A 15,792-nucleotide genomic window follows, 5' to 3' on the forward strand; every position below is an offset into this window, starting at 1 on the left:
TTTCTTTTTTTAAAATTAAAACTGACTAAAACTAGACGAAAACCTTGTTGAGTTTTCGTCGACTAAAACTATCACATATAGAAATGACTAAAATTGACTAAAACTAATAAGTATCAAAAAGACTAAGACTAAGACTAAATCTAAAATGCCTGCCAAAAACAACACTGATACAGTATCAGTTAACAATATGGTACAAAACAATCACCGTACATTTGTTTTACTGTTAACACAACAAAAATGATTCCTGGGAAACAGGGAATATTGTTGTTTAGATGGAGGATGGCTAAGGATCCTTCTTCCTGTATGTGGATCTGGCCACAATACCTCATCCACATCACTTTCTTTGATTTGTAAAACAAAAAAAAAAAAAAAAAAAGGATCTTGTATCTTGTAATCTCATGTATCATTTTCCTTCCACTTCACAATTATGTGCTACTTTGTGTTGGTCAATCACATGAAATCCAAATAAAATACTTTTAAGTTTGCTGGTGTAATGTGACAAAAGGTGGAAAAGGTCAGAGGGATGAAGACTTCTCCAAGGCTTTGACTTGACCTTTGACTCTTGCAGAGTTGCGTTCAAAGGGCTCTGTAACTTGTTGTCTAACCTGAGTCTGATGTGTTTGAGGACACAGTCAATAGTGGACAGAGACACTGTTGATTCCATCAAAGCTGACGCTGTCTTTAATCACAGTATCCACCACTTTCTGGAGAATGACGCTGGGTGTCGCCATGACACTCCATTCCAACGTTACTGTATTGTTGATAGCATAGACTGGTTGATAAACATTGGCCGTGATGACTTTATTAGTGTGAATGCTGGAAGCATTCACACTAAAGTCACTGTAAATGAAAATGAATAGTGTGAATGCTGGAAGCATTCACACTATTGTTATTCGGTTCGGCCATTTTCTGCCTTTCTTCGGCATTTAACTAGTCCTTCATACTTTGTGCTATTTCAACAATTCAAATATCAAAATGTTCAGCCTTTTCGGGACAGGTGTGCTATGTCTTTTCTCTTTTCAACTATTCATACTTTTTGCAATATTCAACTATTTCTGATTTTTTTTTCTCCATAGAGAATGCATTGGAACAGTCTTGAAACTCTTCAAAGGACGCAGCTTTTAACATCTATCTATCTATCTATCTATCTATCTATCTATCTATCTATCTATCTATCTATCTATCTATCTATCTATCTATCTATCTATCTATCTATCTATCTATCTATCTATCTATCTATCTATAAACCCTTTGTCTCTTTTTTTCTCTCTTTTTCTTTCTTTCTTTTACTCCTTCATTTGTATTTTACATAACTTCTTTCTATCTTTCCCTCCCTATCCATCCATCCATCTACCTCTTTCCATCTATCATCCCCCTCTCTCTTTTTCTTCTTTCTTTCTTTCTTTCTTTCTTTCTTTCTTTCTTTCTTTCTTTCTTTCTTTCTTTCTTTCTTTCTTTCTTTCTTTCTTTCTTGTTGTCTAACCTGAGTCTGATGTGTTTGAGGACACAGTCAATAGTGGACAGAGACACTGTTGATTCCATCAAAGCTGACGCTGTCTTTAATCACAGGGCAGCGTCTCCGTCCTCTGACTATATTCTTTATCAGTGACAACCTGACATGTTTCTGAGAGTGGTGGGGTGTGTGTGTTGGAGGGGGGGGGCAGCATTATAAAACAGAGAGCAAAGTGAACTGAATGTATTCACTGCTCTTCAGCAGCAGAGACTCAACACATCCTCCACCTGGAAAAGACAAACATGGCTGGTAAGGTTTTTTACTATTCAAAGTTACTTGTAGGATTGGGATTTGTTTCATTTACAGTGACTTTAGGAGAATTCTAAAGTTGAGCCACTCATTAAGCAGATGATGAGTGTGTGAGCACTTTAGAGTTGCTACTATGTTAGATGTGATGTTAGAATGAGCAGCATGGGCTCCTCTATGGAGCTATTGTTGTTGTTATTTATTATACAATAGTTAGTTCCGACCGAGTAATTTGATTGGACAAGAGACATTTCATGAGTGCTGATATACAGTATCCACCACTTTCTGGAGAATGACGCTGGGTGTCGCCATGACACTCCATTCCAACGTTACTGTATTGTTGATAGCATAGACTGGTTGATAAACATTGGCCGTGATGACTTTATTAGTGTGAATGATTGTTATTCGGTTTTCTACACACAAGATGACTTTTGATTGAAACGGCCACGGTTGTCGACCCCGATAATCGTAAATATTGAACATGTTTAATACTTACGATTATCGGCGCAGAACGTTTTCCGAGCCGATTGTCGGGGGAATTTTGACTCTTAACACACCACACACTACAAGAGAATCTTATAAGATAATCTTAAGAGTTTAAGATAATCGGGCGGTGTCTGTCCGTGGTCGGAAGGGGGAAAATCGGGGCAAAATCAGCCCGATTATCTTTATGTGTGTGGCAGGCTTTAGGTTTGGGTAAGGTTAAGGGTTAGGGCTACTTAAGTCGGAGAAGTGGGAGGTCGGACTAATGGACGCAAAAATAAAGAAATGTATGGTCGGAGAAATGGGTAGTCGGACAGACGCCATACGCCCGATATACAGTATCCACCACTTTCTGGAGAATGACGCTGGGTGTCGCCATGACACTCCATTCCAACGTTACTGTATTGTTGATAGCAGAGACTGGTTGATAAACATTGGCCGTGATGACTTTATTTATAATCATCACGTAATTTTAATGAGAACAATACAGACGAGGTTTTAGCTTTATGTCACATTTTCACGTCACTAGGCTATATCACCGTTGCCACTACTCTGATGTTTATGAAGTCTATAAAACTAATTGTTGAACAAACATTTTAGATTAGCTGGCCTATAATTCAATAAATAATTATAATTCAATAAACGGCCCAGGAAAAAAATATTTTTTCCAGTGGATATCCTAGTTCCAACATGACTGAGCTAACTGGAGTAGTTTCATGTCGTGTCCCACAACGGGAGGGTTTTAACAGCTGACGTCCTGATGTTAGCTTAGCTGCTGCTGTTAGCTGTCAGCAGCAGCAAAGCTAACAACTACGATAACCATGACTAATTACAAAAACGTGCACACAGAAATAGTAGCCTAATGTTTGTTCAATAATTCATTTTCTAGACTTCACAAACATCAGATTTAGTCATGTCTGTTCATCTGGACAGGAGCTAAGTCAGAGCCAGGCTCCCCATACAGGAGCTGCCCCATCTCTCTGCTGCTGCTACAGTTAGAAACGGACCTGAACATTAAAACCTGGACCTGACCTGGTCCGTCTAATCCGTAAATCGTTGCGGCGGCAACTACGTTTTGACGGCGATAGCCACGTAGCTCAGCTACTTAGCTTCAACTGTGTTTATATTGATTACAGATAAACAAATGTAATACGGTATCGATAACGTCTCTGTATGTCTTCACGCCGGTCCTGTTGCTCCGCTGCTAATCCGACACTGGCTCCGATCCAACACTGGAACCAGCTCGGTGGAAAAGGGGCCACTAGTAAGATAGCTAGTAGGAAATGTTCATGTGTTGCCTGGCAACAGCCTCGTCTCCCTTCCAGTTGCGTGCCTACGACAGAATCACACCCGTGCTGATATACAGTACAACAGCACGACCTCTCGTGTGATATTGCTTAATTAGCTCAGGACAAAAGAGAGGTTATGCACAAATCTTTTTTACCGATCGCCGCGAGCATTTGCGGATCTGCCTGACTTGGAACCGCTGACAGACATTTACAGATGTATTATAGATGTGTTTACACAGATTCCACTGTCTGTTAACAACAATGGTCAGTAATGAGTTTTATTTTTCTCCCACAGAACTCAGGATTGTACTCGTTGGGAAAACTGGAGCTGGAAAGAGCGCAGCAGGAAACACCATCTTCGGAAGACGAGTCTTTGAATCAACATTGTTGTGTCAGAAGGAAACAGGAGCTGTTGATGGTCAAACAGTGACTGTTGTTGATACTCCAGGTCTGTTTGACACCAGTAAAGATCACGATGAGGTGAAGAACGAGATCGCTAGATCCGTCTCATTTGCTGCTCCTGGTCCTCATGTGTTCCTCATCGTGATGCAACCAGGCAGATTCACTGAAGAAGAAAAAAAAACAGTGAAGATCCTTCAGGAGATGTTTGGAGAAGAAGCAAGAAAGTACAGCATGGTCCTGTTCACCCATGGAGACGACCTAGAAGCAGAAGATGTTACCATAGAGACACTGATTAATATGATTCAACCACTCAGTGACCTCATCACTCAGTATGATGGAGGATACCACGTGTTCAACAACAGAGACAAGAAGAATCACAACCAAGTCACTGAGCTGCTGAAGAAGATCAACATGCTGGTTCAGAGAAATGGAGGAAGCTGCTACAGAAGTGTGGGAGGTCCAGGAAGAGCTGTATCTGAGTCGGGTAGGCAAGCCTGTGTCATTCTGTGATACTTAATATTGATGATTGATTAGCTGCAGCTCATAAAGAGGGAATCATTATTTTCATCTCCGTGTGATCGTGCAGTTCATCACTGTAGTTTCCTTTTAACTTTGACTTCTAACACTTACAAAATAAAATCATTAAGATCAGACCATTGTTTATCCACATTCTGGTTCACAACAGTTCAGATTAAAACTGATTTTTGTGTCACTCTGATGTGTTGACAGCACTGAGTCCTGGAGCTCAGGTGTTTCCAGGGTGTAGCTCTGACCTGAGGGTGGTGCTGGTGGGTCAGGAGAGAGTGGGGAAGAGCTCAGCAGGAAACACCATCCTGGGGAGGAAGGAGTTCGACTGTAGGTTCAGTGCTTCACCTGTGACACTGAGCTGTGTGGAGAGAGGAGGTGAGGTTGGTGGTCGTAGAGTCTCTGTGGTGGACACCCCCGGTCTCTTCAGCTCTGTGCTGAAGGACCAGAACCAGGTGAAGGCTCAGCTGGAGGAAGCTCTGAAGCTGAGCTCTCCAGGTCCTCACGTCTTCCTCCTCACCATCCAGCTGGGAAGATTCACTGAAGTGGAGCAGGAAAGTCTGAAGGCTCTGGAGAACATGCTGAGTCCTGATGCCCCTAAACACACCATGGTGCTGTTCACCTACGGAGACGGACTGGAAGAGGACGGCATCGACCTGGACCAGTTCATCAGAGAAGACGAGAACCTGCAGAAGCTTCTGAAGAAGTGTAGCGGTCGGTACCAGGTGTTCAACAACAGAAGGATGGAGGACAGAGATCAGGTCCAACAGCTGCTGCACAAGATAGATTCAGTCTCTGAGGGAGGACGTCGGGTTTATGAGGTCAGACGTCCGTCCACACAGGGAGTCAGGAGATGGTAGGAGGGGTAGCCAACCTTAGTGGAGTCAGTTCACTAACTTCTTAAAGGACAATTCCAGGCGAATTCAACTCTGGGGTGTATTTTCATATCCGACAAGCGCCGAGAAGTTTTTTTTACTTGAAGCAAGTCAAGAGTTGATATTCCTGTGTTTATGACACAAACGGGATCTTTTCCCACTGCACCTGAACACACCGCGCACGGCAACTGGGTCTCGCGCGAGACTCCGGGAGACTTTGATTTAGATCTAGTTTTACAAACATGTCGGCTTGCTTGAAGTAAATAAACTTCTCGGTGCATGTTTGAGTCTCCATCTGACGCTGTCTGTGGCTTTGAGGGATGGAAACAGCCTAAGCAGCAGAACTTACATCCACTCCAATTCATTGCTGCCGTGGCGATGCGGGGACAGATGCAACTACCGCAAAACAGGAGACATTAAACTGAAAATCTTCAGATTCCTTCTGTTAGACCTAAAATGTTAGGAACATACAGCCCAGAGTTGAATTCGCCTGGAATTGTCCTTTAACGTAACGTAACGTAAATTCCTTTATTGTCCCGAAACGGGCAAGTGTTTTGCAGCAGCTGCTTCAACATTTAAAATACATGACAGGCAACAAGGACATGGAAAGACAAAGAGACAAGGAACACAGCACTACAACAATGATGGCAGGTGAAGAGCAACAAGCCACTATAAAAATCCAGAAGAAATACATAAAACAACAATCGATCAAAATCTAAAAAAACATGGACATAACCATAATGAATAAATAAATAAAAGTGCAAAACAAAGTGACTGCGTGACTACCTCCTTTTCCCTGCATTTAGGAGGGTGATAGCTATGGGGGTGAATGAGTATTTGTATCTGTTGGTTCTGACTAGGGGGAAACTAAAGCGGGTGCCAGAGGGGAGGAGCTTAAAGTGTTGATGAAGGGGGTGAGAATGATCAGACAAGATCGAATTTGCCTTCTTCACCACCTGCCTGTTGTAAAGGACAGAGAGATTGCTCTGCTGCGCACCAATAATTTTGCTGCCTATGTTCACAATTCTATTTAAGGCATTCTTGTGGGTGACATTCAGACCTCCAAACCAACATATACAAGAAAATATCAAAACTGACTCAATATAGAACCTGTAAAAAAGGGTCATCAGAGTTTTGTCAATACCAAATTTTGCAAGTTTTCTTAGGCAGAAAAGTCGCTGCTGACTCTTTTTGCAAATCCTGTCAGTGTTTTCACCAAATGCCAGCTTGTTGTCAATGATGGAACCAAGGTATTTGTACCTGAGTACAGACTCCACCTCTTGGCCATCAAAGACAGTGCTGCCAGTAGCAGGGATATGGCGTCTGAAATCAATGCACATGTCCTTCGTTTTAGTAACATTTAAACTTAAAAAGGAATTTTTGCACCACTTTAGAAAATAATCTAACACAGGGCCATGGCTTGATTCAGCATCACGAAGAAGACTAACAATAACTGTGTCATCTGCAAATTTCAAAATATGTCTGTTCGGGAACTGACTCCTACAGTCGTCGGTATACAGAATATAAAGAAGTGGGGAGAGGACACACCCTTGAGGTGAGCCAGTGGATGAAGACAACACCCCTGACACACACCCATTCACCCTCACCCTTTGAGATCTGCCAGAGAGAAAGTCCAGTATCCAGCCAGCCATATTTGAGTCAACACCAAAGTTGTTGCAGAGCCTATCCACCAGCAGGTGGGGCTGGATGGTGTTGAATGCAGATGCAAAGTCCACAAACAAAAGCTTAGCATGAGCTTTGTTGCCCTCCAGATGTTTGGTTAAGAGATCCAAGGTAGGGACAAAAGAAGTGAGGCAACACTGATCAGATTAATCTCCTAAAAATGTGATCAATCACTAATCCTATTCATGAGGTCATAGACCTGCACAGACATGTCGAGGGTCTCTGTCTATAACCTGAAAGATGTATAATGTGGTCATTTCAATGTTTCAGTTGTTTCAGCGTCTGAAGATGAATAAAAGTTTGAAAATGACTGGGTCTAAGTTCTTCTAGAGCTCTGATGATGAAGCTCCTAGCGTGGTCGGGGTTGGGAGGGCTACTTTAAAAACGTAATCCAGTACAATTACAAGTTACCTGTTAAAAAATGTAATCAGTAACTTACACAAAGTGTCACAAAATTAAAGTAATGTACCGGATTACTTTAGTTACTTTGGATTACTTCAATACAAAACATGCAAATCAAGAATGTCACGCAGCCAGCAAGCATCAGTCTATAGCTGTGTTCGCAATCATCCACTCACTCACTCCCTATCCACTACATCGTGTATATGATGTAGTCCACTACATCGTGTATATGATGTAGTCCACTACATCGTGTATATGATGTAGTGCACTACATCGTGTATATGATGTAGTGCACTACATCGTGTATATGATGTAGTCCACTACATCGTGTATATGATGTAGTCCACTACATCGTGTATATGATGTAGTCCACTACATCGTGTATATGATGTAGTCCACTACATCGTGTATATGATGTAGTGCACTACATCATATCAAAATATGGTGATTGTCCGAGTCAAAAAAGTTAAACATTTTAATTCAGTTTTCACACATTTAATTTAGTGGGAACTATTTATTAGCATGTTGACCATGTTACCAACTATAATGGACAACTAGAATATTTTTCTTTTTTTCCACCTATCATATGTATTTAGTTTTCACAGTAACACCAATGACAAATATCTATAAGAGGCTAATTACACAAAATGGTGTCAAGCATGGAGTCAGCATCTTAAAATCCAAAAATTATATTCATTAAACTGTTTTTTCCCCCCATATAATATTTAATTATAGCGCAAATCAAAGTAACACCAATGACACAAAAAAGAACCACATTGAAAAATGACATTTTAATTGAAAATATCTTACTTTTACTCATGAAAGAGACACTCACAATGTACTGTCTTAAATGGCTCTTCTTCTTCTATCTGACCTTGAGACTGTGATTGGTTGAATTATGAGAATAAGGGTGGAGCGAGAGGATAGCGGGAAAACAGGGAAAGGGCTTTGAGGCGTGCTTAAAGAGATAGTCTTCCTGTCTGAACTTTCGCTAAGCTTCATTTGTCTCACAGTTGTTGTTACTTGATGAAAAATGGTACCCGCTGTTGTGTGGATGCTGCTCGCCCAACTCCTGCTTCCAGGGCCGGCTCTATGCAGGGACAAGAGGGGGCAGCGCCCCCTCAAATAAATGTCTTGTCCCCTCAAATCCAAATGTTAGAAGTTGAGAAAGCACATTTTAATATACTCAAACAATGTGTATATTACAAGTTGACAAAATTATCTGCTGTAGCACAAAAATCCGCCGAAAAAGGGACAGTGTTCTTTTCTAAAATGTTCTGTTCTTTTTTCTTTAGTATTCATAAGACTATCTTTCAGTTTTGTAAATCTTGACCATAGTAGAAACAAACAAATTTGGGCTCTAAGACCCTGGTTGGCCCCCCCGGCCCCTAGTTGGACAGGTCTGAAGGTAGAGGCCTAAGACCCTGGTTGGCCCCCCGGCCCCTAGTTGGACAGGTCTGAAGGTAGAGGCCTAAGACCCTGGTTGGCCGCCCGGCCCCTAGTTGGACAGGTCTGAAGGTAGAGGCTCTAAGACCCTGGTTGGCCCCCCGGCCCCTAGTTGGACAGGTCTGAAGGTAGAGGCCTAAGACCCTGGTTGGCCCCCCCGGCCTCTAGTTGGACAGGTCTGAAGGTAGAGGCCTAAGACCCTGGTTGGCCCCCCCGGCCTCTAGTTGGACAGGTCTGAAGGTAGAGGCCTAAGACCCTGGTTGGCCCCCCCGGCCCCTAGTTGGACAGGTCTGAAGGTAGAGGCCTAAGACCCTGGTTGGCCCCCCCGGCCCCTAGTTGGACAGGTCTGAAGGTAGAGGCCTGAGACCCTGGTTGCCCCCCCGGCCCCTAGTTGGACAGGTCTGAAGGTAGAGGACTAAGACCCTGGTTGGCCCCCCCGGCCCCTAGTTGGACAGGTCTGAAGGTAGAGGCCTAAGACCCTGGTTGGCCCCCCCGGCCCCTAGATGGACAGGTCTGAAGGTAGAGGCCTAAGACCCTGGTTGGCCCCCCCGGCCCCTAGTTGGACAGGTCTGAAGGTAGAGGCCTAAGACCCTGGTTGGCCCCCCCGGCCCCTAGTTGGACAGGTCTGAAGGTAGAGGCCTAAGACCCTGGTTGGCCCCCCGGCCCCTAGTTGGACAGGTCTGAAGGTAGAGGCCTAAGACCCTGGTTGGCCCCCCGGCCCCTAGTTGGACAGGTCTGAAGGTAGAGGCCTAAGACCCTGGTTGGCCCCCCCGGCCTCTAGTTGGACAGGTCTGAAGGTAGAGGCCTAAGACCCTGGTTGGCCCCCCCGGCCCCTAGTTGGACAGGTCTGAAGGTAGAGGCTCTAAGACCCTGGTTGGCCCCCCCGGCCTCTAGTTGGACAGGTCTGAAGGTAGAGGCCTAAGACCCTGGTTGGCCCCCCGGCCCCTAGTTGGACAGGTCTGAAGGTCGAGGTCTGACAAAGTGAAATCCACTTCTCCAGGTTGGGGTTGGACACAGCCAACAACCCAATTCAGCATGATGTGTTCACATGATGCCCCCTTCACATTTCTGACTGCCCCCTCATATATGCTGCCTAGAACCGGCCCTGCCTGCTTCTCAGGCATCGACGAAGACGAAGGCAACAGCATCTTAGGCGTTTAAGGCACTATTTGTTGATTCGCTGACGTCAACTGGTAAATAACGGCAAGAAATCTTAGCTAATGTAGCAGGACGCAGTCTTTGGTCCTGTGACGTCACTTGGGAGCAGGGTTGATCTGGCGTGTGTCACACGCTTTTAGGTCCTGTCTCACGCTCTCACGCCACTCAAACTATTCTCACGCCAAAATCAAGCGATTTGGCAAAAAAAAAAAAAAATTAAAGCAAGCTTTGGCACTCATCAATAGGCTCTCTGATTGGTGTGCGATGCTTATCCGCGTGTCGATTGGACGGCTGCTCAAGCCTGTGATCACAGCACAGTAGGACGGGGAGTTGTCGATCCGCGACCCCCCTCCCCCACCAACAGCGGCACGGTGCTGAAGCCTGGACCCGACTTGGTCCGAATCCGATGGCCAAAAAAAAGAGGGAGAGAGCGAAGCCCGAGACACAACCTGACCTGACTGAGTTATGTTTTCAGACTGAACGCGGCTCCAACTGACGCCTGCGGTCGGGCTGGTTGGGCCAGTCCGTTGAAAACTATAACATCAAGATGCAGACTGGGTAGCACAAAGGTACAGCCAGGCAGCTCAGTCCAGAGAGCAGAGGAGAGAGAGACAGCGCAGCAACAGGTGTGTGTGTGTGTGTGTGTGTACATGCGTGTGTGTGTGTGTGTGTGTGTGTGTGTACGTGTGTGTGTGTGTGTGTGTGTGTGTGTGCAGATGCATGCACGTGTGCCATACCTGCAGGGGTGGAAAGTAACTAGTTACATTTACTCAAGTTACTGTAATTAAGTAGCTTTTTTGTGTACTTGTACTTTTTTGAGTAATTTTTAAAATCAGTACTTTTACTTTTACTTGAGTACATATTGTTGGAAGAAATTTACTTAGTTACATTTTAAATAGCTTAAGTTACAAAGTAAAAAATATATAACTCTGTGTGGGTTGTCAAAAGTAGCTACGCTGCTGCCGCCTCTCTCTCTCTCTCTCTCTCTCTCTCTCTCTCTCCCTTCAGACGCACACAGCAGCAGGCAGGTAGCTAGGCACACGTACCTCTTTCCCCCTCACCGCTACGTGAGTTAGTGCATAACAGGGCTCGTCGCTATGTTGTCGTCTTAATATTAGCCATTAGCCACAGCTAGCGGTTAAAAGCTGACGTTAATGATTAAAGACAACGTTATCAGGCATGTCCATCTATTCGGCTACGTTTATGGTGACCGTGCCAGACACACCGGGGCTGAAGGCCGGACCGGCAGTCCGTTGAGTTAAATGTAGGAGCCCAGTCAGACCCATGGCCATGCTCAGAGGAACAGACAAGCAGCCCACTGCTTCAGAGCAGTTACAGTAAAGAGACAACAGAGAGAGAACCTACAGTAACCCCCCTCCTCCTCCTCCTCCTCCTCCTCCTCCTCCTCCTTGAGAGCAGACAGGAAAGACAGTAAAAAAAACAGGTGTGTGTGAGTGAAAGAGGGAGAGAGAGATTTTTCTTTTCTTTTTTTATCCGTATTGAAAATGGTATTGAGTATCGAATATTTTCCTTAATATCGATATTGAGTTGAAAATTTTAGTATCATGATCATGATCGTGACGACCTTAGTGCCAGTAACTGTAACTGTCCATCTGATTGGCTCTGGACAACTGCAGCGTCAGAAGGTCAGAATCAAGTTGGTGCCACAGGAGCTAAAAGATGATGTAGACCAGTGTATCGATGGAGAAGGGACAAGTTTGAAACACAGAGACATGCACGGAGAATGTTAGGATAATCTCTGGCCATTATAGCCCCCCCCCCCCACAAAAAAAGTAACTAAGTAACTTGTACTCTGAGTAAATTTTAAATGAACTACTTTTTACTTTTACTTGAGTAGATTTTTACACCAGTACTTTTACTTTTACTTGAGTAAAATTTCATCAAGGTAACTGTACTTTTACTTGAGTAGATTTTTTTGGTACTCCTTCCACCCCTGCATACCTGCAAACTCCGAATGGGTATGTAGAATGTTTATTACAGAAGAGAAACACACATTTCAGGACCTGACTTGTATCATCAGGCTGTAGTAGAAGACTGAAAATCACAGGACATGTCTGTTCTGTCCTTTCATATATTAATAGGCTCAATAGGCTGGTCCAGGCCAAAAGCCACAGCTCCCCACTAGACCAGTTTCATACACTCCAGCCATACAATGATAGGAACCACAGATCTGCTTTTTTCCCTCTTATCTGAAGCAAATGTTGTGTTTTCCCTTTATTTTCTTCTCAGAGTACACCAGAATGCTTCAAATACATGTTAAAATCACAATTTTTTCCTGGGGGGGGGTGCCCCCAGACCCCCCTAGAGGGATATATTTTGTCACCTATTACACCTCTACTCAGTTTGCGGTATTGTGTGTGTGTGTGTGTGTGTGTGTGTGTGTGTGTGTGTGAGAGAGAAAATATCTACATTAAACATTACTATTATTATTATAGACAGCCCCCCCCCCCCGCCAACAGAATCTCACTCCAGCCCAGGACCAAAAGTTGGCAACCCTGTAAATGCTATTGCATGGGGTTATAATGACAAAACAGTCTTAAAATAGCCTACAATGAAATGAATGGAATGAAATGGTTTCAAATGTTTTATTGCACAGGCTTTCACAAATAGTCTTTATATCATGGCAGTGCTCCTTCTTTCCTCATCTGCCCTTCCATCCTCCTGCAGAACTCGTCCACTTCACTGAAAACAGACACAAAATGATAAATACTGGAATAGAAGAACCATCAGTTTACATTGTTGACTGATGCCTGCAGTGCGTATACGTTCACAAGAAACCTTACCATGAGAAAAAAAATCCCACAGTCGTTCCCACATGTCTGGCGAGGCAAGCCCTAAAATGAATAAAATAAAATGAAATGAATGAATAAAAGTGGACATTACAGGCAATAGTCCATTTTTTTCTACACAAATCATGTGTCGGATCAGCGGTGTTTCGTAGTGGGGGTATTTCGGAACAGCGGGGTGTCGAAGTGGAGGTGTGTCGAAATGGAGAGCTGTCCCCACATGTTCCATACTAATGAATAACTTTTCACTAAAGTAAATGAGGTTCAGTTGTTTTTTTATCTCAAGGAAGAGAGAGACAGACCGAGCTTGTGTGTGTGTGTGTGTGTGTGTGTGTGTGTGTGTGTGTGTGTGTGAGAGAGAGAGAGAGGCGGAGAGAGGGAGACAGTGGCTGTGTTTGAAGTAAAGTTCTGTTATTTTCTCATAGCGTGGTGAATGTGCAGCTCACAACTTGTCCACCAGAGCGTTGTGGAGTTGTTGGATTGTGTATTTGATGAGTTTGATGATGAGGGAAACCAAGAAATCCCATAATGAGCCTCCGTAGCGTAGCTCTGAGCAGCTCACGGCTCTGCTCCGCCGTTCTAAAAACAGCTTGCACCGACACTTAAAGGTAACGAACCTACTGCTATGACTATAGCGATTATGGCAATGGGCCAATTTGCCAAAATGTTGAACTATCCCTTTACGAGCAACACATCAAACCACCATTTTGAAGTGGTTTAGCATTCAATCTATGAGTGCAGATGAGGTTGGCTCTATGCAGGGGCAAGAGGGGCAACATCAATGTTCTGCCCCCTCAAATCTAAATTTCTGGAGTTGAGAAAGTGGAACAATCATGTTCTGGAGACACAGCTGATTTGAAACATTTGTGTTTATTAACATGTTGAACACAGATACATCACATGTTTGATTGCAGTCAGTCTGTTACAGCTCTGAAACAGTTAGAGAGGATTTTAATGACATAATAAAGGATCAGTGCTGAGGAATGAAAATGTTCATAATGAATGAAAACTAGAACACGTGATCAAAAAGATGAATCTGTTAACATGAAACTCTCCAGTTGTGACCAGAACGTAATGGATATTTAACATTAAATATCACTGAATGGAACAGATACTTGACACAACTCCCACTATAGCTCCCACTGCAGCTCCTATTGGACCTGCAACTGCGCCTCCAGCAACAGCTGCTGCCACACCAGCAAGAAATGGATTCCTTCCCTCTGCTCTTCTTCTTGCTTCTTTACGACCCATAGCTGGATTTCTTCCCAGCAGACGTTCCTGTTCTTCTCTGATGGCTCTCTCAGCTTCTTGGAACATCTCATTGGTGTAGCAGCTTCCTCCATTTCTCTGAACCAGGCTGTTGATCTTCTCCATCAGGTCAGTGACTTGGTCATGATTCCTCTTGTCTCTGTTGTTGAACACGTGGAATCCTCCATCACACTGGCTGACGAAGCCACAGAGATCTTGATTCTTACAGATCATTTGTTCTATATCGGTACCTTCCGCCTCTAGGTCGTCTCCATGGGTGAACAGGATCATGCTGTAGTTTTTTGTTTTTTTTCCAAACAGCTTCTGAAGGATCTTCACTGTTTCTCGTTCTTCTTCAGTGAATCTGCCTGGTTGGATCACGATGAGGAACACATGAGGACCAGGAGCAGCAAAGGAGACGGATCTAGCGATCTCGTTCTTCACCTCATCGTGATCTTTAGTGGTGTCAAACAGACCTGGAGTATCAACAACAGCCACTGTTTGACCATCAACATCTCCTGTTTCCTTCTGACACTCTGGCGTCACTGAGGATGCAGACAACTTAGATTCAAAGGCTTTCCTTCCTAAGATGGTGTTTCCACAGGCGCTCTTTCCAGTTCCAGTTTTCCCCACAAGTACAATCCTGAGATCTGTGGGAGAATAGTAAAACTCATTATTGACCATTGTTGTTAACAGACAGAGTGTAAACTGAAATGACAGCAGTGTGTCACCAGAGAGAAACAACAACTGTCTTTAGAGTCCTGAAGGTCTAACTGAAGGTCTAAACAGCCATTAGATACTGGGTCCAGAAAACAAACTCACTTCATCACAGTCACATGAACTCATTTTTACCACAGGCCCTGAAGGTTGCTGTGACGCTAACAGGTGGCGCTAATGTGGAACAAGGAACAGGATGCAGTTTGGGTTTAATGGAAGGTCTAAACAAGGTTCACGGTGTCTCCTCTCCTCTCCTCCCCTCTCCTCTCCTCTCCCCTCCTCTCCTCTCCTCTCCTCTCCTCCCCTCTCCTCTCCTCTCCTCTCCTCTCCTCTCCTCTCCTCTCCTCCCCTCCCCTCTCCTCTCCTCCCTTCCCCTCTCCTCTCCTCTCCTCTCCTCTCCTCTCCCCTCTCCTCTCCTCCCCTCCCCTCTCCTCTCCTCTCCTCTCCTCCCCTCTCCTCTCCTCTCCTCTCCTCTCCTCTCCTCTCCTCTCCTCCCCCCTCCCTCCCTCACACATGGTGTGATGTAATCGTCCCTGTCTGGAGTCAAACCTACAATCTCCTGCCTGTGTGGGGCATGCTCTCTGACCACAGGACTTTAGAGGTATGATTGTTACTTTATCGTTTGCAAATGTGTATTCAGAATCTGTGTGCGAAATCAATTTGTAAATGTGTAAAAAAAGAAAAGAAAAAAAAGAAAGAAAGAATACAACACATTTGTATTCAGATTTGCAAGTGAAGACAAATCTGCAAATGTGTGCAAAGATCTGTAGGTGTACATAAATCTGTACATCTGTAAACAGATCTATAATAGATGTGTAAATGTCTGTCACCGGTTCCAAGTCAGGCAGGAGCTCTGATTGGTTGTCTTTTTACACGTCATTTCTGCAACATCTGCTGAGGCAGATCCGCAAATGCTCGCGGCGATCCGTGAAAAAGATTTGTGCGTAACCTCTCTTTTGCCCTGAGCTAATAAAGTAACAACAATAGCTCCATAGAGG

At 44.2% G+C, this 15,792-nt stretch overlaps 2 protein-coding genes across 2 annotated transcripts; one reads left to right on the top strand and one right to left on the bottom strand.

The window, feature by feature from the left end:
- Positions 1-1,755: 1,755 nt before the first annotated feature.
- Positions 1,756-5,318, top strand: LOC146965754 (GTPase IMAP family member 8-like). The gene is made up of 3 exons (XM_085765120.1): positions 1,756-1,762; positions 3,980-4,417; positions 4,663-5,318. The coding sequence occupies exons 1-3, from the start codon at positions 1,756-1,758 to the stop codon at positions 5,316-5,318; spliced, it is 1,101 nt and encodes a 366-aa protein (XP_085621246.1).
- Positions 5,319-13,924: 8,606 nt separating this feature from the next.
- LOC146965755 (GTPase IMAP family member 9-like) lies at positions 13,925-14,761 on the bottom strand. The gene has a single exon (XM_085765121.1). It carries the CDS (start codon positions 14,759-14,761, stop codon positions 13,925-13,927), a length of 837 nt encoding a protein of 278 aa, XP_085621247.1.
- Positions 14,762-15,792: the final 1,031 nt, after the last annotated feature.

Source organism: Trachurus japonicus, chromosome 21 (assembly GCF_045865225.1).
Source record: "Trachurus japonicus isolate A0001 chromosome 21, Traja_1.0".
Taxonomy (NCBI): Eukaryota; Metazoa; Chordata; class Actinopteri; order Carangiformes; family Carangidae; genus Trachurus; species Trachurus japonicus.

Excerpts from the sequence above, each read along its gene's own strand:
- LOC146965754 (XM_085765120.1), top strand. Across the intron at positions 4,418-4,662 it reads AAGAGCTGTATCTGAGTCGG|CACTGAGTCCTGGAGCTCAG; the intron begins GTAGGCAAGCCT and ends ATGTGTTGACAG.
- LOC146965755 (XM_085765121.1), bottom strand. The coding sequence starts at position 14,761 with ATGGTCAATAATGAGTTTTACTATTCTCCCACAGATCTCAGGATTGTA.